This window comes from Vicugna pacos, chromosome 4 (assembly GCF_048564905.1).
Source record: "Vicugna pacos chromosome 4, VicPac4, whole genome shotgun sequence".
Lineage (NCBI taxonomy): Eukaryota > Metazoa > Chordata > Mammalia > Artiodactyla > Camelidae > Vicugna > Vicugna pacos.
This window is the reverse complement of record NC_132990.1, coordinates 72947765-72968656: the sequence shown is the minus strand read 5'-3', so window position 1 is coordinate 72968656 and position 20892 is coordinate 72947765. Positions and strand designations below refer to the sequence as shown.

Below are 20892 nucleotides of genomic sequence, written 5' to 3'. Positions count from 1 at the left end.
GCCCTGGACAGACTGAAGAAAGGTGTGCTGAGGCCCTGCAGGTGGCCAGGCCCAGGGGCAGTGGTTGGGTGGGAAGCAGGGAATTGTGTGAGGCTATGATTGGACCCTGAAAGGAGCAAAGGGTGGCTGGGTGGCTGGGTGACTGAAGAAAAGACAGAAAAGACCCTTGTCAGAAAAGATCTGCCCTGGTTTTATGAGATAATCCGTGTGTCCAGAACACTTACTGGGTACCAGGCTCTTTACACAGTTACCTCACCTAGCTGACACACAGCCTGCGAAGTGAGTGCTGGGTACTAGAGCTGGATTGTCTGGGTTCCAATACGAGCCCTGCTGCTTAACAGCTGGGGACCCTCAGGAGAATTCTTGCACCTCCCTATTCGTCAGTTTCCCCGTGTGTCAAATGGTTCTTCTAACAGCACTTGTAGGGCTGCTGTGAGCATCAAATGAATGGACTCATGTAAAGCCTCAAAACAGTCCTGGGTGCCTGGAGCATGATGGGAGCTGTTTTGCAAATGGGGAAACTGAGGCTCAGAGAAGTTAGGCTTTTGCTCAAGGTGACCAGCTTTTCATGAGGCAGAGCTGGGATTTGACTCAGACTGTCTGGCTCCAGAGCTGGCTTTGCTTGACCATTATCCTCGGCCTCCCGAGGTTCTGGGGGTGGCCATTTGGAAAGTCCTCGAGGTGGCTCTGTGCTCAGGGGTGGGGGAGGAGAGGAAGACGACAGAGGTGGAGAGGTGGCTCCCCAGTCGGTCAGTCTCTCACTCACCCGGTCGCCCAGGCCCCGACTCACTGGGTCACCCAGGCCCCTGGCGGCGCCTCCTCTAACCCAGGTCCCAGGAGGCCCCGGCGTTTCCCTTGGTGCCAGGGGATTGTTTTCAGCTCTGTCTGGGCCCGCCTCCGGCTCCGGGAGACAGGCCCCGGGCGTCACACTCCCTCCTGTCTCCCCATTCTCGTCTGCGGGGTGGGGGCGGCCAGGATTCGAAAAGGCCCCAAAATAAATGGACCTCTTATCTGATCTCCCAGCCTGGCCCGTTATCTGATCATTACATAATGGCCAGGCCTGTGGCCTCTCCCACTGACGGCATGGAGGAGGTGGCCCCAGGCGGCCCCGGCAGTCCGGGAGGAACTGGGGTTCCTGGAAGTCTGGGGAGGGGGCAGGGAAAGTCCGAAGGGAAGGAGTAAGGCGCTGGGCTAATCTACAGGCCAGACCCCGGGTCAGGTGGTGCGGGGAGAGGTAGGTTAGAGCCTAGCCCGTCAGCATGTGCGCTGTGACTCTGGTACACCTGCCTCTCCGGGCCTCAGTGTCCCCATCCATGTAGGAGGACTAGGTAACAGCCAGAAGTCTGTGTTCACTGATAGGAAAGGGAGAGGGTGGGGAGCATCGAGGGGCTTGGTGGGTCCCAAGGGGGTGGGGCAGCAGGAGACGGTGCCAGCCCTTGAGCTTACTTGAGCCTAAGACACCAGTGACCTCCCTCACAGAGGCCCCTCACCTGAGGGAGGCCGCCCTGTCCCACCACTCCACCAGCCCTCTTAGACTCTCGATTCTTCTTCAGTGGCTGAAGTCAATCAAATAATTGTGATACAAAGAACCGCCTGCCATATGCCCTGTCTCATGGGGTCCTCCCAGCAATCTCTATGGGTTGTGTGGGTTCTGTTCTTACTGTCCTTTTACCAGAGAGGAACCTGAAGCCCAAAGTGAAATTGTTTGCCAAATTCGCATACGCTGGTAAATGTTGTGCCTGAGATTCAAAACCAGGTCTGCCTGGCTCCAGGGACCTTGCTTGTAACCAAAATGCCATACCACCCAGACACGCCGGAGTCCCTGGCACACAGGACAGGGCCAGGGCAAGGATTTATAAGCCAAATGTCCTTGTCCCGAGCTTATCCTTCCTGAGATGTTGCTGGTAGACTGCGTGGCTGTGGGTGAGGCTGGGGCGGCCATCTTACGTCCTTCTCTGACCTCTGGGGGTCCTGAGCCAACAAGGCAGTGGGAAGGTGGGGACGGAGGCTGGGTTGGGCCAAAGACAGCCCAACAGCCCTGGAGTCGGAAGAAGCCTCCCCCACCTCCCCTGAGCTGGCGTCGGCTGGACGTGTGGCCAGTCCCTCCGCGCCCATCTTTGATCTCCAAGAAAACAGGAAGTGAGCGCGACAAGATGGAGACACAAACTTCCAAACAGTCTCCCCTTCTCTGTCCTCCTTCCCTCCTCCGGAGCCCCCCCCCTGCTCCGGCACATTCCTTAGGACGAGGTGTAGGGGCCTCATTTCCTCTTCCTCCACTGCTGGGTCGGGGTGAAATTCCATTCCCTTCCCTCAGGACCTGTGTTTCCAGGCAGCAGACTCTGCGGCCTCCTCCGGCAGCCGCCCTCTGAACTTGGGCTCACTCTGTCTCTTGGGGCCAGGAGACTCTCAACCCGCCTTGGCCCGTTCCTCCCAGCCTCCTTAAGGCACAAGAGGGGAAGTTTTGTCTCCCGATGGAGTGAACCAGCCCGGAGGCTTGGGTGCGTGCACAAGCAGGCCCTGCCTGGCAGTTGGGGTTGCCGGATGCAGCAAATGAAAATATAAGATGCCCAGTTAAATGTTAATTTCAGATAAACAATGAAAAAAAATTTTAGTATACGTATGTCCCATGAAATGTTTGGGATATACTTACACTTTTAAAAAGTTACTCATTTTTTATTTATTCAGATTTAGCTGGATGTCCTGAGTTTTATCTGTCAGCCCTACACGTACTAGAACTGTGACCTCAGGCAAGAGACTTTTCCTTTCTGAGGCATAGTTTCTTCATCTGTGGAATGGGTATAATGATACCCACTTTGTAGGGTAGTTGCGAAGAGTCAATAAAGCCCTTAGCCAGTGCCAAGCACCCAGCAGGTATTTGGAAAGTGGGAGCAACTGTCACCACCTTATTCTTAACTGGCCCCCTCTCTGGCTGTGTTTCCCCAACAGGTCTTGCAGAAACAGTCCATTGCGACCTACAGCCTGTGGACCCTGAGGTGACATATATCACAAGCCAGGTTACTAATGGCTGTGTGGCTCAGGTCACCAATGCTGCCCTGGAAGTCCACATCCTCTTCTTGGAGTTCTCAAAGGTGAGCACCCCATGGCAGAGTCGGGCAGGGACCCAGAGGATGGCCCAGGGCTGATGGGATGAGAGGAGCCTTCATTGTGGCTGTCCCTGGAGCAGTGGGCTGAGTCCTCACTGGGGCCTCTGCCAGGAGGGTGACGTGGGCATCTCACAGGGCCTATCAAGGGTGGCATTTCTGGGGCAATCTTCTGGATGCCCCTATAAGACCTAGGTGGGAAGGACTGGGTTTGGCCGGCCACTGGAGTGCACCTCCAGCAATGGGGAGCTCCCTGCTTCTCAGCAGACATGGTGCTACTCCAGACAGCTTTGATTTTGAGAAAGTGCTTCCCTCAGTTCAGCCCAAATCATCCTCCCTGGAATGTCACTCATTAAATATCTGTGACCCAGCCAGGCACCTCCCCAGAGACTGGAAGACAGTGCTGTCGCCTCAGAGACTATTCTCCCCACAAGAAGGTCCACCATAAGTTTGTCTAAGTCACTCTTGATAATAAGAACACATTTATTGAGCACTTAGTATGTGCTGGGTACTGTGCAAGGCCTACTAAGTGCCAGGAACTGAGTTAAGCACCAACATGTATTAAGCCTCCCGAGGGCCCATCTGTCAGAGTCTGTTTCGCCACTTTTGGCAGGAGGGACTGGTGGCAGGCCTAGAGAGGTGAAGCGACGTGCCCAAGGGCAGACTAGATCCCTGAGACTCCAAGCTAGGCTGTCACCTGGCTCCCCAGTGGATCTCAGTGTTCAGGTGGCGTCTGGCCTGCCTGGGCTGGTGGCCACACCTGGCTGATGTGGCCTCAGGTCCTGGTAGCCATTTAGTGGTGTCAGCTCTGGATGAACTTGTGGTCCTTGAAACTGTTAGGTTGCCCTGCCTTTCTGCAGTGATAAGACGGTTCCCAGACCACCAATATCGGGGGGCCTGCTTCCCCCCACCCTGCCTGCCACAAGGACTGTGGGCCTTGATAATCCCCAAGCCACAGATAGCACCAAACACACGGTATGTAGTTTTCAGAACCATTGTAATTTTTTTTCAAGTTTGGTAATGATATGGAACGTGAGATTGCACCCTGCAAGTTCATTTTGTTTATTCAAATGTTCGGGTCTCTGTGCCTCCTCTGGGTGACTGGGGTCCCCCCAGCCCCAATCACTCAATGGCAGGCTGGAGTCAGAGAAGGTTCCTGGCCAAGCACCCAGGTCTATGGGAGATAGATGGGTAGACAAACCACCAGGACCCAAGTGATTGGTGCTTCCTTGGGGAGTGCAGGGCAAGGGTAGAGCAGCTGCTGTGTGATTAGGCAGGGGCTTCCAGAGGACATGATAACTCCAAGGACCACCTGGAGCTCATGGAGAGAAGGCCTTGGGGAAGAGCAGAGGAAAGCATGAATGCACAGGCAGAGAAGTGGGCCTTGGTTGGGGTCAGCGTGAGGTTTGCTGTGGCAGGAGCTTCTAGTTCACCTCGGGGCAGGGCTGGGGACATGGACAGGGCCCTGTCACCATAGTAAGGGGTTTGGTCTTCATCATGTGGGCAGTGACAGTCAGTGAAGGGTTTTCAGGGGCACAGCAAGGTGCCACTGTAACCTAGCACTCATGATAGCAGAACCTCCCTGTTACCTTCTGCCTCTTCCAGAGAACTCAGTCCACAGTGTCCAGATTTTAACTTAAGGAGCCAGGCTGCTAGCTCCAGCCTGCCCTACATGTTTGTTTGGGGGGATGATGGAGAGATCTGGGGTTCAGGAGACAGGGGCTTCAGTCCTGGGTCGTATCGTGCCTGGCATGCAGAAGGGGCTGCTTCTCCCCACTCTCCAATAGACACACTTTTCTTGGGCTCAGGGACTTACAGAAGAATCACAGAGTATCAGAATCTGGCCCAGGGCGTGGAGTATACCAATACCAGCTTGTTGAATGCATGTATGAATGAATGAATGAATGAATGAAGGCACTGCTAAGTGACTTTGAGGCCAAGGTTAAGAACATGGGCTCTGGAGCCAGATGTTCCTCAAATTGAACCTCCCTCTCCCCCCACCCCTTACAGCGGCATGACCTTGGGCCACCTCTCCAAGCCTTGGTTTTCCCATGGGAAACATGGAGATGCTAATGGTGCCCACCTCACTGGGGGCTTGGGGATCCAGCTGGGTAGCGCAGGCGAAATACTGGGCACGGGCCTGCCCAGAGCCACTAGCCAACAAACAACAGCTATGTCTGTTGTTGTTATGAGAACGTCTCCTCTATGGGCTCCATGTCCCACCTGTCAATACCTTCATTTGGCCGGGCACACTACAGTGTACAAAACATCTTCATGTCAGTCAACTAATTTGATCCCTAAAGGTTATGGCGACCAGGCGGCTGAAACAGGGGCTGTGAATGCATTTGCACGGGGGCCAGCTGAGGTCTGGCCTGATGGAGCTGGTTGCTCCTGGCCTCCTTATCCCAAGGGTTGAGCCCGTGATCCCTCCCAGACCTTCCTGCTGTGACATGGAAAGACCTGTGGTTTCCCTGGGAGGCACCTCCCTCCCCAGGCAGCCCCCAAGAAGGGGGTGCATGGCCCAACAGTCCCCCTCCACCAGTCCTCACCAGGTGCCTGCTCTGCGCTCAGCCTGTGTTGGGCATTGTGTTGGTGCCGAAAGAAAGCCAACTTGGCTCAGCTCAGGTGCTGAGTGATGGACTGGCAATGGTGGGGAGGGGAGACAGGAGCCTGTGGATGAGCATGGAATGTGGAGGGAAGGGGGCATTAGGAAATGACTCCCAGTGTCTAGCCAGACAGAAAGCGGCATCAAGGGTATTCCAGACAGAGGGCGCTGTGTGAGCAAAGGCCTAGAGGCAAGAAACACAAGCTGGCAGCAGCAGTTTGGGTGGCGGCTGTCTCAGCACGCAGCCCAATCCCTCCCAACCTACGGCTGCCTTCTTCAAACCTGGCACAGAGAAACGGCTTTTCCGTCCATCCCTGCGTGGCCTCTGAATCCTCAGATTTCCTGTGGGTGGGCAGCAGATGAGTTGTGGCTGCCAAGAGCCTCGGGGAAGAGAATTTCGGGGTGGGGGGGGGTGGGGGAGGTTTGCAGACAGACGAGGGGCCCACTGGGCAGGGGCTCTATCTTGCTGGGTCCCCAAAGGGCAGGCCGGAGCCTGGATTCCGGGAGGGGGCCTGGGGTCACATCCTGACCCGCGGAGACAGGAAACCGGCCTGGTGTCTCAGCGATTCCCGTCAGGCTGACTACACTGATCTGCTGTCTTCCTAACAAACCCCAGGCAGCCAGGCCAGAGCTGGGGCAGCCGCTGATTCACCCCGCTTCTGGGCAACCTCAGGGAGCTGACGACGCCTCACCCACCCCCAAGCGGACGCAACTCACTGGGCTCTGGCGCTGACTCCTTCCTGGCCGGAGGGGCAGGCAAGGTTTCTTAGGCAGAAGGAGAGCAGTAGGGGTGGAGGGGTGCCAAGGGCTCCTCCAGACCACCCTGGGAGGCTGTGAAAGGCTGTGGAAGGCAGTGCCACCGTCAGACCTGGGCAAGGGGACTCCTGTCTGGGCCCCACAATTTGTAGCCCCTCTCTGGCCTTCTTCCAGTTGCATCATCATCCCCTCGCCGCTTGCTGGGTGGGGAATCTGCAGGGCAAAGCGACATACCCATCTGGAACCTGCACCCCTCCCCTAGTCCCTCCCTGGGTATCCAGGAGTCCAGAATTCCTTGCCCAAATGCGGTGTGCCTCCTCCCAGGGTTGAAGGGGGCTCTTTCTTGTCCTTTATTCTATAAAAGGCACTGCATGGCTGGTGTCAGCGTCTAGACCTGAAGGGTGGGCAAGGTGACTAAAAGTGGCCCCTGATGGTGCAGAGAGAAAGCAGACCTGGCACCTGCCCTTGATCCACTCCCTGGGAGGCAGAGGTGGGTGTCAGCAGCCCTGTACCTAGTAATGGACTCAGCAATGGGGGTAGGCCGGGCCAGGAGGCTTGGGGGGGTGAACATGGCAGAGCTTGGGCATCCAGGCTGGGTTGTCCACATGAAGAGAAGTGGGGTGGGATGGGGTCAGGGGCTGCCATTTGTGTTCTTGTCCCAGGCCTTGCAGATATTAGGAGCAGGCTTGGTGGAGGAGCATGGATTAGGCATCAGACAGACTGGATGGGGATTGTGTTTGCTCTCTCACTGCTGTATCCTCAGTGTCCAGTTCAGTCAGTCCAGGAATAAATACAGGATGGATGGATGGATGGATGGGTGAACAATGAAAGGAAGAAGAAATATACGTGCATATGAGCACTTGCTGATTGGCCATCCCCAAGGGGTTAGTGGTGTCACTGGTTGTTTGGGGATGTTAGTCTCCCTTTGAGAACATAGAAGCCCCAGGCTGGACCTAGTCCTGGCCTCTCAAACAGACAAATGAACTAGGTGGGTGGGAAGGGCATGAGCTGACCAACGACCCTCGGCTAGGGAAAGTAGCATGTCTTTCCTAAGGGTTCTGGAAGCCCACTCTGTGGACACCTGGCTGGAGACCACGACTCCCAGATGGCAAACACTGGGATCCCCAGGAGGCAGGACGGACTCAGAGGCCACACATACGGGAACATCACTGGGCCCAACTCCTTCTTGCACAGATGGGGAGACTGAGGTCAAGACAGGGGCTGCCACAGGGAGGCATGGCTAACTGTTGCCCACCTCTAACGCCAACCTCCTCAGCCCCTAACCCATGGCACTCCTCTGGATGAGTGGACAGGGAGGGAATCTGAGGTAGTAAAGCCAATCTACTGCTATGTATTTAGCTTGGCCCTGGACAACCCCTTTGCAGGCAGAAGCTCACTGAATCCTCATAAGTCTGTGAAGTGGGCCTATTGTTCAGCCCATTTTTCAGATCAGGAAGTCAAGGCCCAGAGAGGAAAGTGACTGTCTAGGGTCACAGTCATTAGACTGAGCCCATGTTTGAATTCAGGTCAGTCTGGCTTTGACCCCCATTGCCTGCTACCCTGACTGTATGTGCCATCGGAGTCTGCTGGGGTGGACAGAGGGGCGGCTGGCTCCAATCTGGCCGGCTCCAGTCTGGCCCTAGGAGGGTGGGGGCTGCAGGCAGCCCTGAGGCTCCACTCCTAGAAGAATTGCTGGAAGCAACTTTCTATAAGTGGCTACTAGCGCTCAGGGCCTCCTCACCGAAATCCCCTTCCCACCACCGAGTGCTGGGCCAACAATGGCATCTGTAGGACACAGGCACAAAAATAGAAACACGGTCTCCCGCCCATTGGCTCAGGGCGGGGGCCGGGGCAGGCCCGGGCTGGCCCAGGTTGCAGAGCTGGGGGTAAAGGGGCGGCTGGCCTGCTGTCCTCAGCTGGGCTCCCAGAATTCCCAGGATGCCATTGGAAGGACTGGAAGCCTGGGGTGGGGGTGGGGGGCAAGGTAGGCCCCTGTCTTTGCCTTTGAGCTCCGGGCTGGGAGGGAAGAGGGAAGTCTGTGCATGTGAGTGACCGTGTCAATGAGTCAGGGCCATGGGATGGAAATTTTTGCTGTGGAAACCCTGACTGGGCTGTGCTGGTAACCAGCTGGCTTTCAGCTTGGCCTGGGAGCCCAGAGACCCCAGAGAGCCCAGCTTTCCGGCCGCCCTGAATTTCCACACTGCTCACTTGCTGTGCGGCCCTGCCTGCCCCTCTTTGGGCCTCACTCCCCGCCCCCTTCCCAGCCCCCAACCCTACAGGAAAGGACTTGGTGACAACTGAGGGGTGGGATTGGTATGTGTGCCCTGAGAGCACAGCTGAGCGTCATGACAAACGTCACCGAGTTCCAGTCATCTAATCCCCTTGCCCTCAGCACGACCCGACCCTGACCACTACTTCTCTTTTTTAACTTCCTTTTTCCAGAGCCCACCTGGTATTGGTTCTCAACCCTGTCCTATCCCCATTTCACAGATGGGGAAACTGAGGCACAGAGAAAAAGGGACACGGCAGAGCAGCAGCAGAAATGGGGTTCACTGGGCTCTTTCCTCCCAGCTCAGGGGCTGTCACCTGTGGGCATCCACCGAAGGGCAGAGTGGGCTGCCCTTGTCTCCTTGTCTCCTGCAGCCCATGGCGTCTCACTTCTCTGGGGAGGACAGACAGATGGGGCTAGACAGTGATGAACTGTGGAGCAGTGTAGGGAGCGGCAGAGTTGAGAGGGAGGACAGAGTCCAGGCGAGCTGCCCAGGGATCGAGGCACCCACTCTGGCACCAGGCTGATGTGCACTGGGCGCCTGACTTCACCACTCACCAGCAGTCCCCTTGGCAGGTGCCCTCCCTGGGCCCGAACCGCTGCTTCTGTGAATTGAGAGATCACCTGACTCTGCTTCCACGAGAGCACGTTCAACACACACAGCACAGGGCGGACACAGAGTAGGCTGAACCGTGTGAAATTACTGATATTCGATTGTTGCTTTTTTTTAACAGCTTTCTTGTGGAAAGCATTTGCGCATTTAAAGTGCACAGAGCAGAGGTTCTTCTTTCAGTAGGAGCCTTACCTTGTGGATTGCTATGTTCTTTTTTTGAGTGGGTTTTATCATACACAGAGTTGTGCAATCATCTTTGATTGTTCAAGCTAATAATGTATAGACAATCAAGGTAAGGAAGCTGGGGTGGGTCCATTCCTGAAGGTTCAGACAGGTCAGTTGTTCCTGGGCCTCTCCTGACACCACTGAGGTGGGTCTCCCTTCACTCCAATTAATTTCAAGTAACGATCACAATCCTGAAACAAAGTCAGTTGTGACATTTAGACTGGCATTTTATATTTTACCAAAATATAATATTAAATCTAATATTTCTTTTTTCTTTTTTTCAGTGTTTAATTCTTAAAGTGTTTTGAATGCATATTTTAAAAAATGGATGAAACAAGATATTCTGAAAACCAAAAGTTTAAGCCCATTAGAAAACATGAATCAAAAATGTGAACTTATACAAACAGAAATTTGAGACATATCTTATCATTCTACTATAAATTAGCACAGAAATAATTATTCAAAAATAGGCAATTTAAACAGCTCACTAAAATGAAAAAATTTATTTCTGAAACATTGAAAATGAAATAATATTATCTGTACTTTTTTTGCTTCAAAGAGCAAACTTAGAAAGAGTGATTACGGTATCATTACTGAGTAATGGAAATATTTCTGGGCAGATTTTTCCAGCAGGTGAAACGCTCTCTCTGGCTCTGTGACATCAGTTGAGGAAATGACCAGGAGATAATTAGAGGTTAAATCTAAAAACTTTCCACTGATGGCTTCATCTTGAAATATCACTCTCCTTTTTGATAAGCTTGAGGAGATTTGGGGAGAGGGGTCAGTTCTTTGTCTCTTTGTAGAGACTGCTAGCTTTTCAGAGAAGCTGGAGTTTGTGTTTCAGTAAAGTGTTTCCATTTGTCTTTGTCCTCGTGAATCCGTGGTGGGGCTTCTGAGGCACATACCTGTCAGTTTCAGCAGTCACCTGTTCACACTCCACTGGTTCAGAAAGTCTGAACAGAGCAGAGGTTCTTCTTTCAATAGGAGCCTTGCCTTGTGGATTGCTATGTTCTTTTTCCTCCTGGGAATTAGGCGGTATCGGAACATGTGATGGGGCATTATAGTGGCTGAGAGTAGAAGCCTGCCCAGGTTCCCATCTTAAGTCCATACTAACTTGCTGTGTGATCATGGACAAATGACTTCAACTCTCTGTGCCCTGTTTCCTCATCTGTAAGTGAGAATAATAGTGGTACCTATCTCTTAGAGTTGTTGTGAGGATTAAATGAGTCAATGTGCAGAGTACTTAGAACAGTCCAAGCACTTAGTAAGCACCATCAAAGTGTTAAGTATTAGTATTGTTGTTGTTGCTGTTTTGTTGTTGTTGTTATGAAAATATTTTAAACGCATACACCATGATCTATTAAAAACTTTAATGCAGTCAGTACCTCTCAAGACATAAATGATTTCAACTTCACATCCTTATAAAATATCAAAATAATGGTATTATATCAACCAAATATGAGTATTTAGTACTTTAAAGTAGTAAGGTAAGCAGGAATACTGCACACTGGGCAGACTGATGTCTTAGCAATATTGCACAGGGACAGAGAAAGGGCACAGGGCACTCTAAGTCACACAGGCGTTTGCAGGCCTGGTACCCAGCAGGTGCTCAATAGAAATAATGAATCTTGACTGACTTTTGGATGAAGTTCTGGCTCACTGCATTTAAAAATCTCCTTGAACTTTCGGGGCCTCATCTCTTTCATTCGTTATCAAATATTTTCTGAGTGCCTCCTGAGGGCCAGGCATTGTGCTGGGCTCTGGGAGACAGGGCTGGACAAGCTGGGCGGGGAGAATGGAAGCTGACAGTAAATGAATCGTCACTACTGACTGAGGTGGCCCCCAGATGTGCAGTCTGACTGGTCTGTGTATGTGTCTCTCCCCTGCTCCCATCCCAGGAGGTGTCAACACTGGACCTGACTCTCCAGACGTCCAGGCAAAATGGCACCCAGCCCCGAGAGGTGCTCCTGGTTCTCAGCGTCAGTAAGAACGTCTTCCTGAAGTTTCAGGCTCCAGGAGTCCCAGTCCGCCTGGCCTACGTGAGTGCGCTACCTCCAACCCCAGCGTCAGGCACTGGCTGTGGGAGGCCCCTGCCCTCCCCTTCACCTCTGTGGGCCAGGGTCACCTGCTCCTCTTTTTCCTTCTGACATTATTCACCAGGGCTCTGCCTGGTGAATCCCATGGGGCCCTGACAGAAAGAACCCAAAGGGCAAAAGGGCCTGTGGTAAAGAGCTCAAACCCAGAGGTGGGAATCAGATTGATGTGCAACCCTGATCAACTCCAATCCTCTCTCATAGCCTCAGTTTTCCCATCTATCCAGTGGGAGAATTGGACTCAATGATATCCCATAAAATAACCTTGTCACTGTCTTTGAAAAAGTTATAAGACATAAATTTGAAAATATTTAAGCACGGAGGGAAAAGGCCAGGAAGACAGCTAACAATGTGTTAACAGTAGTTAGGGATGGACAGTGAGATTAGAAGCAACATCTCTTTTGTTCTTTACATTTTGTTGAATTTGCAGGATTTACTATAATTAACATGGCCTAAATTGGAGAAAAAGTATTTTTAAAAAACTCGAGTTTTAAGTGTCAGACACATCCACCAAAAGAGGAGGTCATCTGTGGTTGGAACCCACAGCGAGGGTGCTCAGGGCTGGAGGAGGTGGGGTGGAAGGGTGTTCAGCCTCCTCCACACGGAAGGCCCTGGGAAGTGGCCCCCAGATGTGAGCAGCTGTTGTTTACAGCCAGAGAAGGCAGAGGGGAGAGGGCCAGAACATGGGGGAGAGCAAAGATAACAAGTTGGAGAGACACAGAAAGAAAACTGGAAACGGAAAGGGGGGGGGGCCTACTGTGGGAGGAACAGACGCTCAGAGAGACCGTAGAGTTAGGGGAGAGGGAGAGGAGCTGGGGACCCGAAGACAGGCGGAGATCCAGGGCTGCCTGGGAGCCGGGCCCAGACACACAGGGAAGGGGGGTGGCGGTGGAGAACTGGCTGCGGCAGGAACAGCGCAGAGGCCCCCGGAGCTGGCCAGCGTGAAAGCCCCCGGGAGGGGAGGGGCAGGCGGAAGTCAAGCAGGAGGGCAGAGGTGGACTGACCCCGTGCGGCACATCCCTCTGCTTCCAGAGGGGGAAATCGAGGCCCCCTGGAGGGTGAGGCCGGCAGTGGCTCCTCCTCCCTCTCGACTCCCTCACCCCGTTTCCCCTCCCCATTCGCGGACCCTCCGCGGTCCCGGCCCAGGATCTAGGCCCAGAGGGGCTCTGAGTGAAGCGAGGAACATGAAAAGCGGCTGCCCGCGGGCGGAAGGTCGCAGCAGCCAGCCGCCAGCTCCAGCCTCGGCCACGCCTTCCTCCCGGGGCTAAGAATACACGGGATGGGATCCGCGCGCGCGGCCTCGGCCCGCGGCTTCCGGAGCCGCCAGAGCCGGGACGCCGCTGGAGGGGACAAAGAGGACGAGACGGGCCAGGGCGCCAGGGCCACAGCCGCATTGCGGACGCAGGCAAACGCCTTGCCCTTTAATCCCTATTACGTCCCCATTTTACAGAGCTGACCCTGAGGGTCAGATGACTAAAGGTCCCCCCATCCCAACCCTCCATCTCTAAACCACCACCCCAGCCCTTCCATGGGGGTGGGGGCTGGGTTCCCCACCCGGAAGCTCATCACTTCACCTCCTTGTTAAAGTCCTTCTCCATTCTAGGTGGACCATTCTATGGTGTCTTGCCTATTGCCACTGTCAGGCAGTCCCCCTTAATCTCTAGCCTGAAGTCCTTATGCTGCTGCTGCTTCAGCACAATGCCTCAGGTTTTGGAGATGGACCAAAAAAGAACTCTTGAGTGCATGGCCCCAACAGCTTCCTCTGAATCCTTTGGCTTCAACAGAGCACCTGCAGCAGGAAGTCATTTCTGTTTACTTCCCCAGCCCACCAGGGTCTCTCCTGAGGCACGGGCATTGGAGGCAGTGAGGTGCTGGAGCCACTCAGATTCTCATCCCTGTCCACCCAGGGGATCTGTCTTGCTCCTTTGTTTCTAATTAAATGATATCGTCTATCTTCTATTGTTCCAAATGGTTTAATGCATTGGCTAGATTCTGGATGGTAAAATCTCCCAGGGCAGGGATCACCCGTTTGTCTTTCATTCATTCATTGTTACATTTCTTCTCTCCTCCCTTCTCCCTTCCCATGTGTAGGGAGCACCTGACTTGTGCCAGGTGTCAGGGTGAAGCTGCCATGTCAGAATCTCCAGTGCTGGGCCCAGGGCGTGGCACAAAGTTAGACAAACATTTCTCAGTGCCTGCTATGTGTGAAGCACCATGCAGGGATGGGCAAGGCAGGTGGTGTCCTTCACAGACCCTTAGAGTGTGGGAGAAACAGACAGTAGCCACATGATGTCATAAGTGTGGGTTGAATGAGGATAACTATGGAGGGGTGGGAGGGTGATGTTTAGACAGGTGGATGAACATGGATGTGTGTCCATCCAGCCTCTCAGCTGTGGAAAGGAGATGGGGCAGATCTGGCTCTGGGGAGGGTAGGGGGCTAGTTAGTGGGCTCTGGGCTCACTTCAGATCCTGCAGCCTCAGCATTCTCAGCCCTGGCCTCCTCTGCTCAGCCAATCAGCTGCCTCCCCAAATTACCTCCCAACCTCCTGCCTGGGACAGAGGGGACTCAGGCCCAGGAACAGTCCCCTGAGCCTCCATGTGTCTCCCCAGAACCCCAACCTGATCTTCTTTCAAGAGCCTCCAGGAGTCAACACCACACAGCTGCCATCCTTCACTACCAAGAGCCAGCTCCTCAAATGGGCAGATACAGAGGGCCCCATTGCCTCTGCTGCTGAGCTGAATGAACCCAAAAGCATCCTCCTCCGTCTGGACCAAGGTCAGCTTCCCCAGTAGCCTTTCTGGGCTCAGGACTCAGCTCTGGAGGCATTTGAATTCCTCTGGCCCATTCCTCAGATGTGGACACTAAGGCACCAAGAGGGAATGTGATTTGTCCCAGGTCACACATAGCAAGTCAGTGCTCTGTTGGGACTTCTTCACCAAATTACCCGTTCACCAGATATTGACTCGAACTTTGTGAACTTGCTGCTGTTTGTCAGTTTTTTGACCTGCGTGAACAGCACTTTCATCTTATTTATTGTGCACCTACTATGTGCCAAGCCCTATGCTAGGCATTTGGGGACCCTGTGGGGCCAGACCCAGGCCCTGTCCTCCTGGAGCTGATACTGTGGTGGGGCGATGACAATAAACATGTATGAATAAATTCTATAATTGCAGATATGGTAAATGCTATAAGAAAGATGAAAGAAGGGGTAATGTGCTGGTGGTTGCAGGGCCGCATCCCTAGCATATGCCATGGGTTCATACCTTAAATTAACCCTGTGTTGACAGATGAGGAAACAGAGGCCAGGGACTTGCCCTGGGGTCACTCTGTAGCTAGTGGTGGAGGGGAGATTTCAACCCAGGCCCTCCCATGCCCCCCACTCTTTGCTGCTCCATCCTGGGCACCCCACCGTTACTGCGGGTGAGGGTAGACCTCTGTATTAGATGCCAGAGGAGGAGACTGAGACGCACTTGTCTTCGCAGCCCTGAGGGAACCGTCCACCTGCAGTCTGGAAGCCCACAAGGACATGGGCCACACGCTGGAATGGAGCCCACACACCCAGGCCTCCGTGCGGGGCTGCCGCTTGGAAGGTGTGGCTGGCCACAAGGAAGCGCACATCCTGAGGGTCCTGCCTGGTCCAGAGTCCTGGTAAGAGTGCCCGCCCCCTGCACCGGGCCGTCCCCTATAAAGCCCTGCCCTGTCCAAGCCTCAGCCCCGCCCCTGGCCAGGTCAGAGTATGGTCACCCCCACCTATCTCTGAGCCCCGCTCCGATTGGCCCAAGCCCCGCCCATTTCCTTGACCGTCCCACAGACCCACAGCGGAGCACGTTGAGTGCAGCCGCTGCCCACTTGACCCCAGCCCAGCCTTTCTAGGTCCCGGCCCCGCAAGTCCCCATCAAGCCCTGCCCTCCTACCGGCGCTGATGCAGAGGTCTGTCTCCCCTGATGCAGAGGTCTGTCTCCCCGCAGGCCCCGGACAGTGACCGTGAAGGTGGAGCTGAGCTGCGCTTCAGGGGATCCTGAAGCTGTGCTCATCCTGCAGGGTCCACCCTACGTGTCCTGGCTTATCGACGCCAATCATACCATGCAGATCTGGGTGAGTCTTGCTCTGAGACCCAGACAGCCTCATTCAGGTCTCACTAAGGCTCCCCAAAGGAAAAACCCAAACTGCACCAGCACCCTGCCCTGAGCCTTTACATATGGTGATCGTTATGCCCCTACCCTCTTTCTCCGTGCACTACCTATTTCCTTGAGACCTTCACCTAGATGGCATCTCCTCCAGGAAGCCTTCCATGGTCCCTTAGGGAGGCTCCTAACCCAGCCCAGAGGGTCAGGGAAGATCCCTGGAGAGGTGAACCCCAAGCTGAGTTCAAAAACAAACAAGAGCCAGTAGATGGGGGTTGGGGGGGGCTGGCCCAGGCAGGGGAAACAGCAGGAACAAAGGAGAGAACAGGACTGAGACCTGGCTGAACCCTGGCTGGCCTGCAGGACCCCTGGCCAGGCTGTGCACCCTCTGACTATGTCTGTGGCTCCCTACTCTGCCTCTCTCCCCATCACTAGACCACTGGTAAATACTCCTTCAAGATCTTTCCAGAGGGGAACATAAGTGGCTACGACCTCCCAGATACAACCCAAGGCCTGCTGGAGGAGGCCCAGAGGCTCAACGCCAGTGTAGTAGCATCTTTCGTGGAGCTCCCTCTGGCCAGTTTCGTCTCTCTGCGGGCCCGCAGCTGCGGTGAGCACCCAGCTCCCTTTCCTTGACCTCCTCCCTTCCCTTGCCCTCTCCCTGGAGGGGTTGCCATCCAGAGCTGCTTGTGAACTCGGCAAGTTGCATCAGCTGGTGGGAGCCCCTTCTCCTCATATGCAACTTAGCGACCCTGAGGGCACCTAGTTATAGAAGTGCTTAGCGCCTAGAGCAGAGGAAGCCCTCAGTGACTGTCGGCTGCCTCTGCTACCCTGCAGGCAGTGGGCTTCAGCCCTCACCCACACCGGTCCAGACCATCCCTCCCAGGGAGGGTTGCAACCAGGAGCTGCTCCTGTCCCTGATCCAGCCCAAGTGCTCTGATGACGTCATGACTCTGGTACTCAAGAAAGATCTCATCTCGGTAAGGGAACCCGCGCCTCTGGCCCAGCTGACAGGAGCAGCTGGTCCCTCCTCTAGCCTAAGAATCTTGGGGTCCTAATCTAGGCAGGGGCACAAATCACATCCCTCTGCAAGCCTCAGTTTTCCCACTTGTAAAATGGGGTCACTAATGGTCTCTACCATGGGGTGAGAATTACATGAGGTCTGACAACCCAGCCAGATGCGGTGTAGTAAGTGCTCCAATAAATAGGTACTTGATAATCACCATTATTAATTCTAAATGCAGGCTGAGCTGAGTTGTTGCTCAGAATATCTACGCAATTATGATCTCTGCCTGACTGAAGAACAAAGATATTTATTATTAAAATAACACAGGCTTTTTTCAAATGTGGAAAAATTAGAAAAGAATATGCAGAAAGTGTCTTTGTTCATGAAATTTTTCTTTAAGTAAGATTATTTTCTTAGGATAGATTTCCACATTAGTGAGATTGCTGGGTCAAAATGAGTGAACATTCTGGAAGTTTTGATACATGTTGCCAACCCACTTTCCAAAAGATGACTCCAATTTTCACTGATGGTTAATGAGAACACTTTGACTCTCTCTCTCTCTCCAAATTATTATATTTTGTCTAAAAAAATTTTTTGCTGATGTGGGAGGTGGAACATGGTGTTCCATTCTCGTCTGGATTTCCACTTCTTTGGTTAGTAGTAAGTATGGGCATGGCTCTGTGTGACTGATAATAATAACAAAAGTGTCTGTAACATTGTGGCTGGGTATTTTTCTTGATAATTTTTATAAACTTTTTATGTGAAGGAAAACATTTTTGGCCCTTTGTCCACCATTCTTATTGAAATAATCTCTCCCAATTTGTCCTGGTTCTTGAAACTTCGGCTACAGGGTGTTTTCATTTTTTGGAGCTCTTAGAACATTGGGCCATCCTAGGTGGCCATCTTCCCCTTTGCGATTTCTTCTAGTCTTTCTGAGGCAGGAAATCTCTCTGCCAGAGCCTTGGCAAGTCATACGTGTTTTCAGGGATTTTTAGAATGACACTGAACTCTGCATCCACATGGAAGGGTTTTGGGGTGTGGGGTACTGGAGCCTTTGTGAAGCTCCACCTGTCTGCGGCCCATCTCTCCCCCACCCCCTGCCCCTGCCTGGCTCAGCAAATTTCAGGGAGATGGGGGAGGTGGTGCAGGGACCAGCAATGGCTGGCATGGCTGCTGTCCGGGCCCAAGGGGTCTGGATGCATACATTGTAACCCATCGATCTTTGGAACATTACACTCCAGTTAAAAACAATGTTCTAGAGCTACAAATATATACACAGAAAGATGTCTATGATTTATTGTTCAGTGAGAAAATGAAGCTACAGCATGAAGGACAGCGTGATGCCACTTGTTAAAAACGAGGGAAAAAAACAAACAAAACCACACAATTTCTCTGAGTACCTATGTCTGTAGAGAAGAAAACACTCACGATGTCACAGATTTTATTGCTAAGTACAAAAGTGAGTCAAGTTCAGGAACAGTAGTAAGTCTTGAATGGTGCAGGATGTTGAGAACTAACAAAAACGGGGAAGGGCGCAAAGGCGTGGCTATGAGTTGAGACCCCGGGATATGGTAGGTCCTTGGTGCTGGGGGTGAGGGACAGGCCCCAGGGAGCCCTGTGCCTCCTGACGGTGCTCCCCACAACCCTGGCCCAGACTCTGAGGTGCACTATCATGAACCTGACCTTCTGGGACTCCAGCTGCAAGGCTGAGGACAGAGAAGACCAACTTGTCTTGCGCAGCACCTACTCCAAATGTGGCATGAAAGTAACAGAAAATGTGGTCAGTAACGAGGTAAGTGCTGGGCTGGGAAATGTTTCAGGGTGCCCCCTCCAGATGCCTCCTTGGTCTTCCAGGCTGAGAGGCACTTGGGAGAGTGGGTGTGGTGCTCAGTAGGAAAACAAGCTTAACCATGGGTTGGCTCAGTCTCCCTATCCAAAATTGGGAGCGTTGGGTGAGATACCCTCTGGGATCCTGTCTGGCTCTGATTAGCTCCTTGGCTCTGTTCCTGCAGGTGGTCGTCAACTTCCTGTCAAGCTCATCACCGCAGCGGGTGAGATGGATGGTCACCCATCTGGTCCAGGGTCCTGGGGCCCTTACTGGCCTGGGAGGGAGCAGGCCTCAGGGAACTCAGGCTCTGATCCTGGCAAACCCATGTGTCTCCAGTGTGCCTCAGTCTCCCCTTCTGTGCAACAGGAGCAGTACCGTTTAGGGTTATGTTCTCAGCCTCTCCAGTCAGAGGGTTCAAGCACATACCAGCTGTGTGGCTTTGGGCAAGTCATATAAGCTTCCTGGGCTTATATAAAGATCCTGTCTGTTAATAGCAGCAATAAGAAAGTTTCCCCCCTATGGTGTGCTTATGAGCAGAAACTGAGATGAGGCATGGAAAGCACTTCATGCAGGCCTGGTGCAGAGCAAGTGCTTGATAAATATCAGTTTTTTTGGTTCTTTTTAAGGTGAGAATGAGGGTCAGGCAACAACTCTGGACAATGACTCCTGTTCCCACCCCTTACTTTCCTGGCTGTGTGCTCCTCAGACTGACCAATCCTCCCTCCCATCTCCTACAGAAAAAGGTGCAATGCATCAACATGGACAGCCTCTCCCTCCAGCTGGGCCTCTACCTCAGCCCGCACTTCCTCCAGACCTCCAACTCTATCGAGCTGGGGCAGCAGGGCTTTGTGCAGGTATGGACTTGACCTCTCAGGCCTGCCAGCTCCTGGGATTTATCAGACCCTTTCTTTCTACCACTGGCAGAGAGATGATGAGCATTTAACTTCCCAGAGGAAGGAGGGAACCAGCATGGTGCATGGTGGGTGGGGAGAGAGAGCAAAGGCAGAGCTCAGACACTGGTTGGAATATCACCTTTTCCTCCTCAATTGCCCCAAGCAGACGGGATGACTGTCCTAGCACTGTCAAGGTTCTGGGGCAAGAACTTGAGAATGAAACTAGCTTATTTCATGAGAACAGGGAGGGTGGAGAGTTAAGAGTAACTGACCATATCTCATCCCCCTTAACTACCCATACAGGTGAGCGTGTCCCCATCAATCCCTGAGCTCACGATCCAGCTGGACAGCTGCCAACTGAATTTGGGGCCTGACATGGAAATCGTGGAACTCATCCAGAGCCAGGCAGCCAAGAGCAGCTGTGTGAGCCTGATGTCCCCGAGCCCTGGTGGTGACATGCGCTTCAGCTTCCTCCTCCGTGGCCACATGGTGCCCATGCCCACGACTGGCATCCTTAGCTGCACTGTAGCCCTACGTCCCAGGACTTGGTCCCTGGTGAGTGGGAACTGGGCCAGGCCCAGTTTCAAGGGTGGCTTCGGGTCTGGAGTTTCCAGGAAGGGATGAGATAGCCCACGAGGATGTGGGACCCGTGGGCCAGGGACATAGCTGCAGGCAGGTATGTGGCTTCTGGGTACCAGGGGCACTCTTCCTGCTACCCTACAGCCTTCTGATGGCTGTGCTATATCTTGGACATTGGTAGGATATGCAGCTGCAACAATTATCTCTCCATCCACCATCACACCCAGGCATCTATCCATCTTTCCACTATCCCACCCAGTCATCCATTTATCAATTGATACTTCTCACCATCCCATCCAGTCATCCAGTCCTTCCACCAGCCCCATCACCCAGCCAGCCAGCCAGCCAGCCTTCTACCATTCCACCCAGTCATCCATCAACCCACCAACCCAGGAATCCACCCACCCATCTATCCATGTAGTATGATCGCCAATGTATCTCAATAAACAGGAGCCCTCAAGGAAGAGGGTTAGTACAAAGGACACAAAATTCTGATTTTTCTGCATTTCCTGGTCACAACGCCTCACCATCTGGTGGATACCTGTTCTCAGACCCTCAGCCCTGGACACACTCACAGTCATCCCCAGGCCCTTGCACACAGAAGGGTCCCCAGGATTCAAAGCCTCTCTAGTTGTATGAAGTTGGAGAAGCCTCTGGGGCTGCTCCTGAGTGGGCCTCTCCCCCAGCCACAGTGAGCCTGGGCCTCTGGGCCGACCTGGCTCCTCTCACCCAGGCGTTCACAAGGGTGATGGATGCAGTGCCCCCACAATCCTCATGGGAGTTGGGGGCCTCCCAGGAA

General features: G+C 53.4%; 1 protein-coding gene across 1 annotated transcript in view; it reads left to right on the top strand.

Moving 5' to 3' along the window:
• Positions 1 to 20892, top strand: part of ENG (endoglin) — a 28487-nt gene that overhangs the window by 5223 nt on the left and 2372 nt on the right. The window contains exons 2-12 of the mRNA XM_015240319.3: positions 2947 to 3089; positions 11468 to 11608; positions 14273 to 14438; positions 15146 to 15311; positions 15632 to 15758; positions 16223 to 16397; positions 16625 to 16767; positions 18448 to 18585; positions 18806 to 18844; positions 19359 to 19475; positions 19818 to 20069. Coding sequence (XP_015095805.1) covers positions 2947 to 3089; positions 11468 to 11608; positions 14273 to 14438; positions 15146 to 15311; positions 15632 to 15758; positions 16223 to 16397; positions 16625 to 16767; positions 18448 to 18585; positions 18806 to 18844; positions 19359 to 19475; positions 19818 to 20069 — 1607 coding nt within the window. The remainder of the gene's footprint in view (positions 1 to 2946; positions 3090 to 11467; positions 11609 to 14272; positions 14439 to 15145; positions 15312 to 15631; positions 15759 to 16222; positions 16398 to 16624; positions 16768 to 18447; positions 18586 to 18805; positions 18845 to 19358; positions 19476 to 19817; positions 20070 to 20892) is intronic.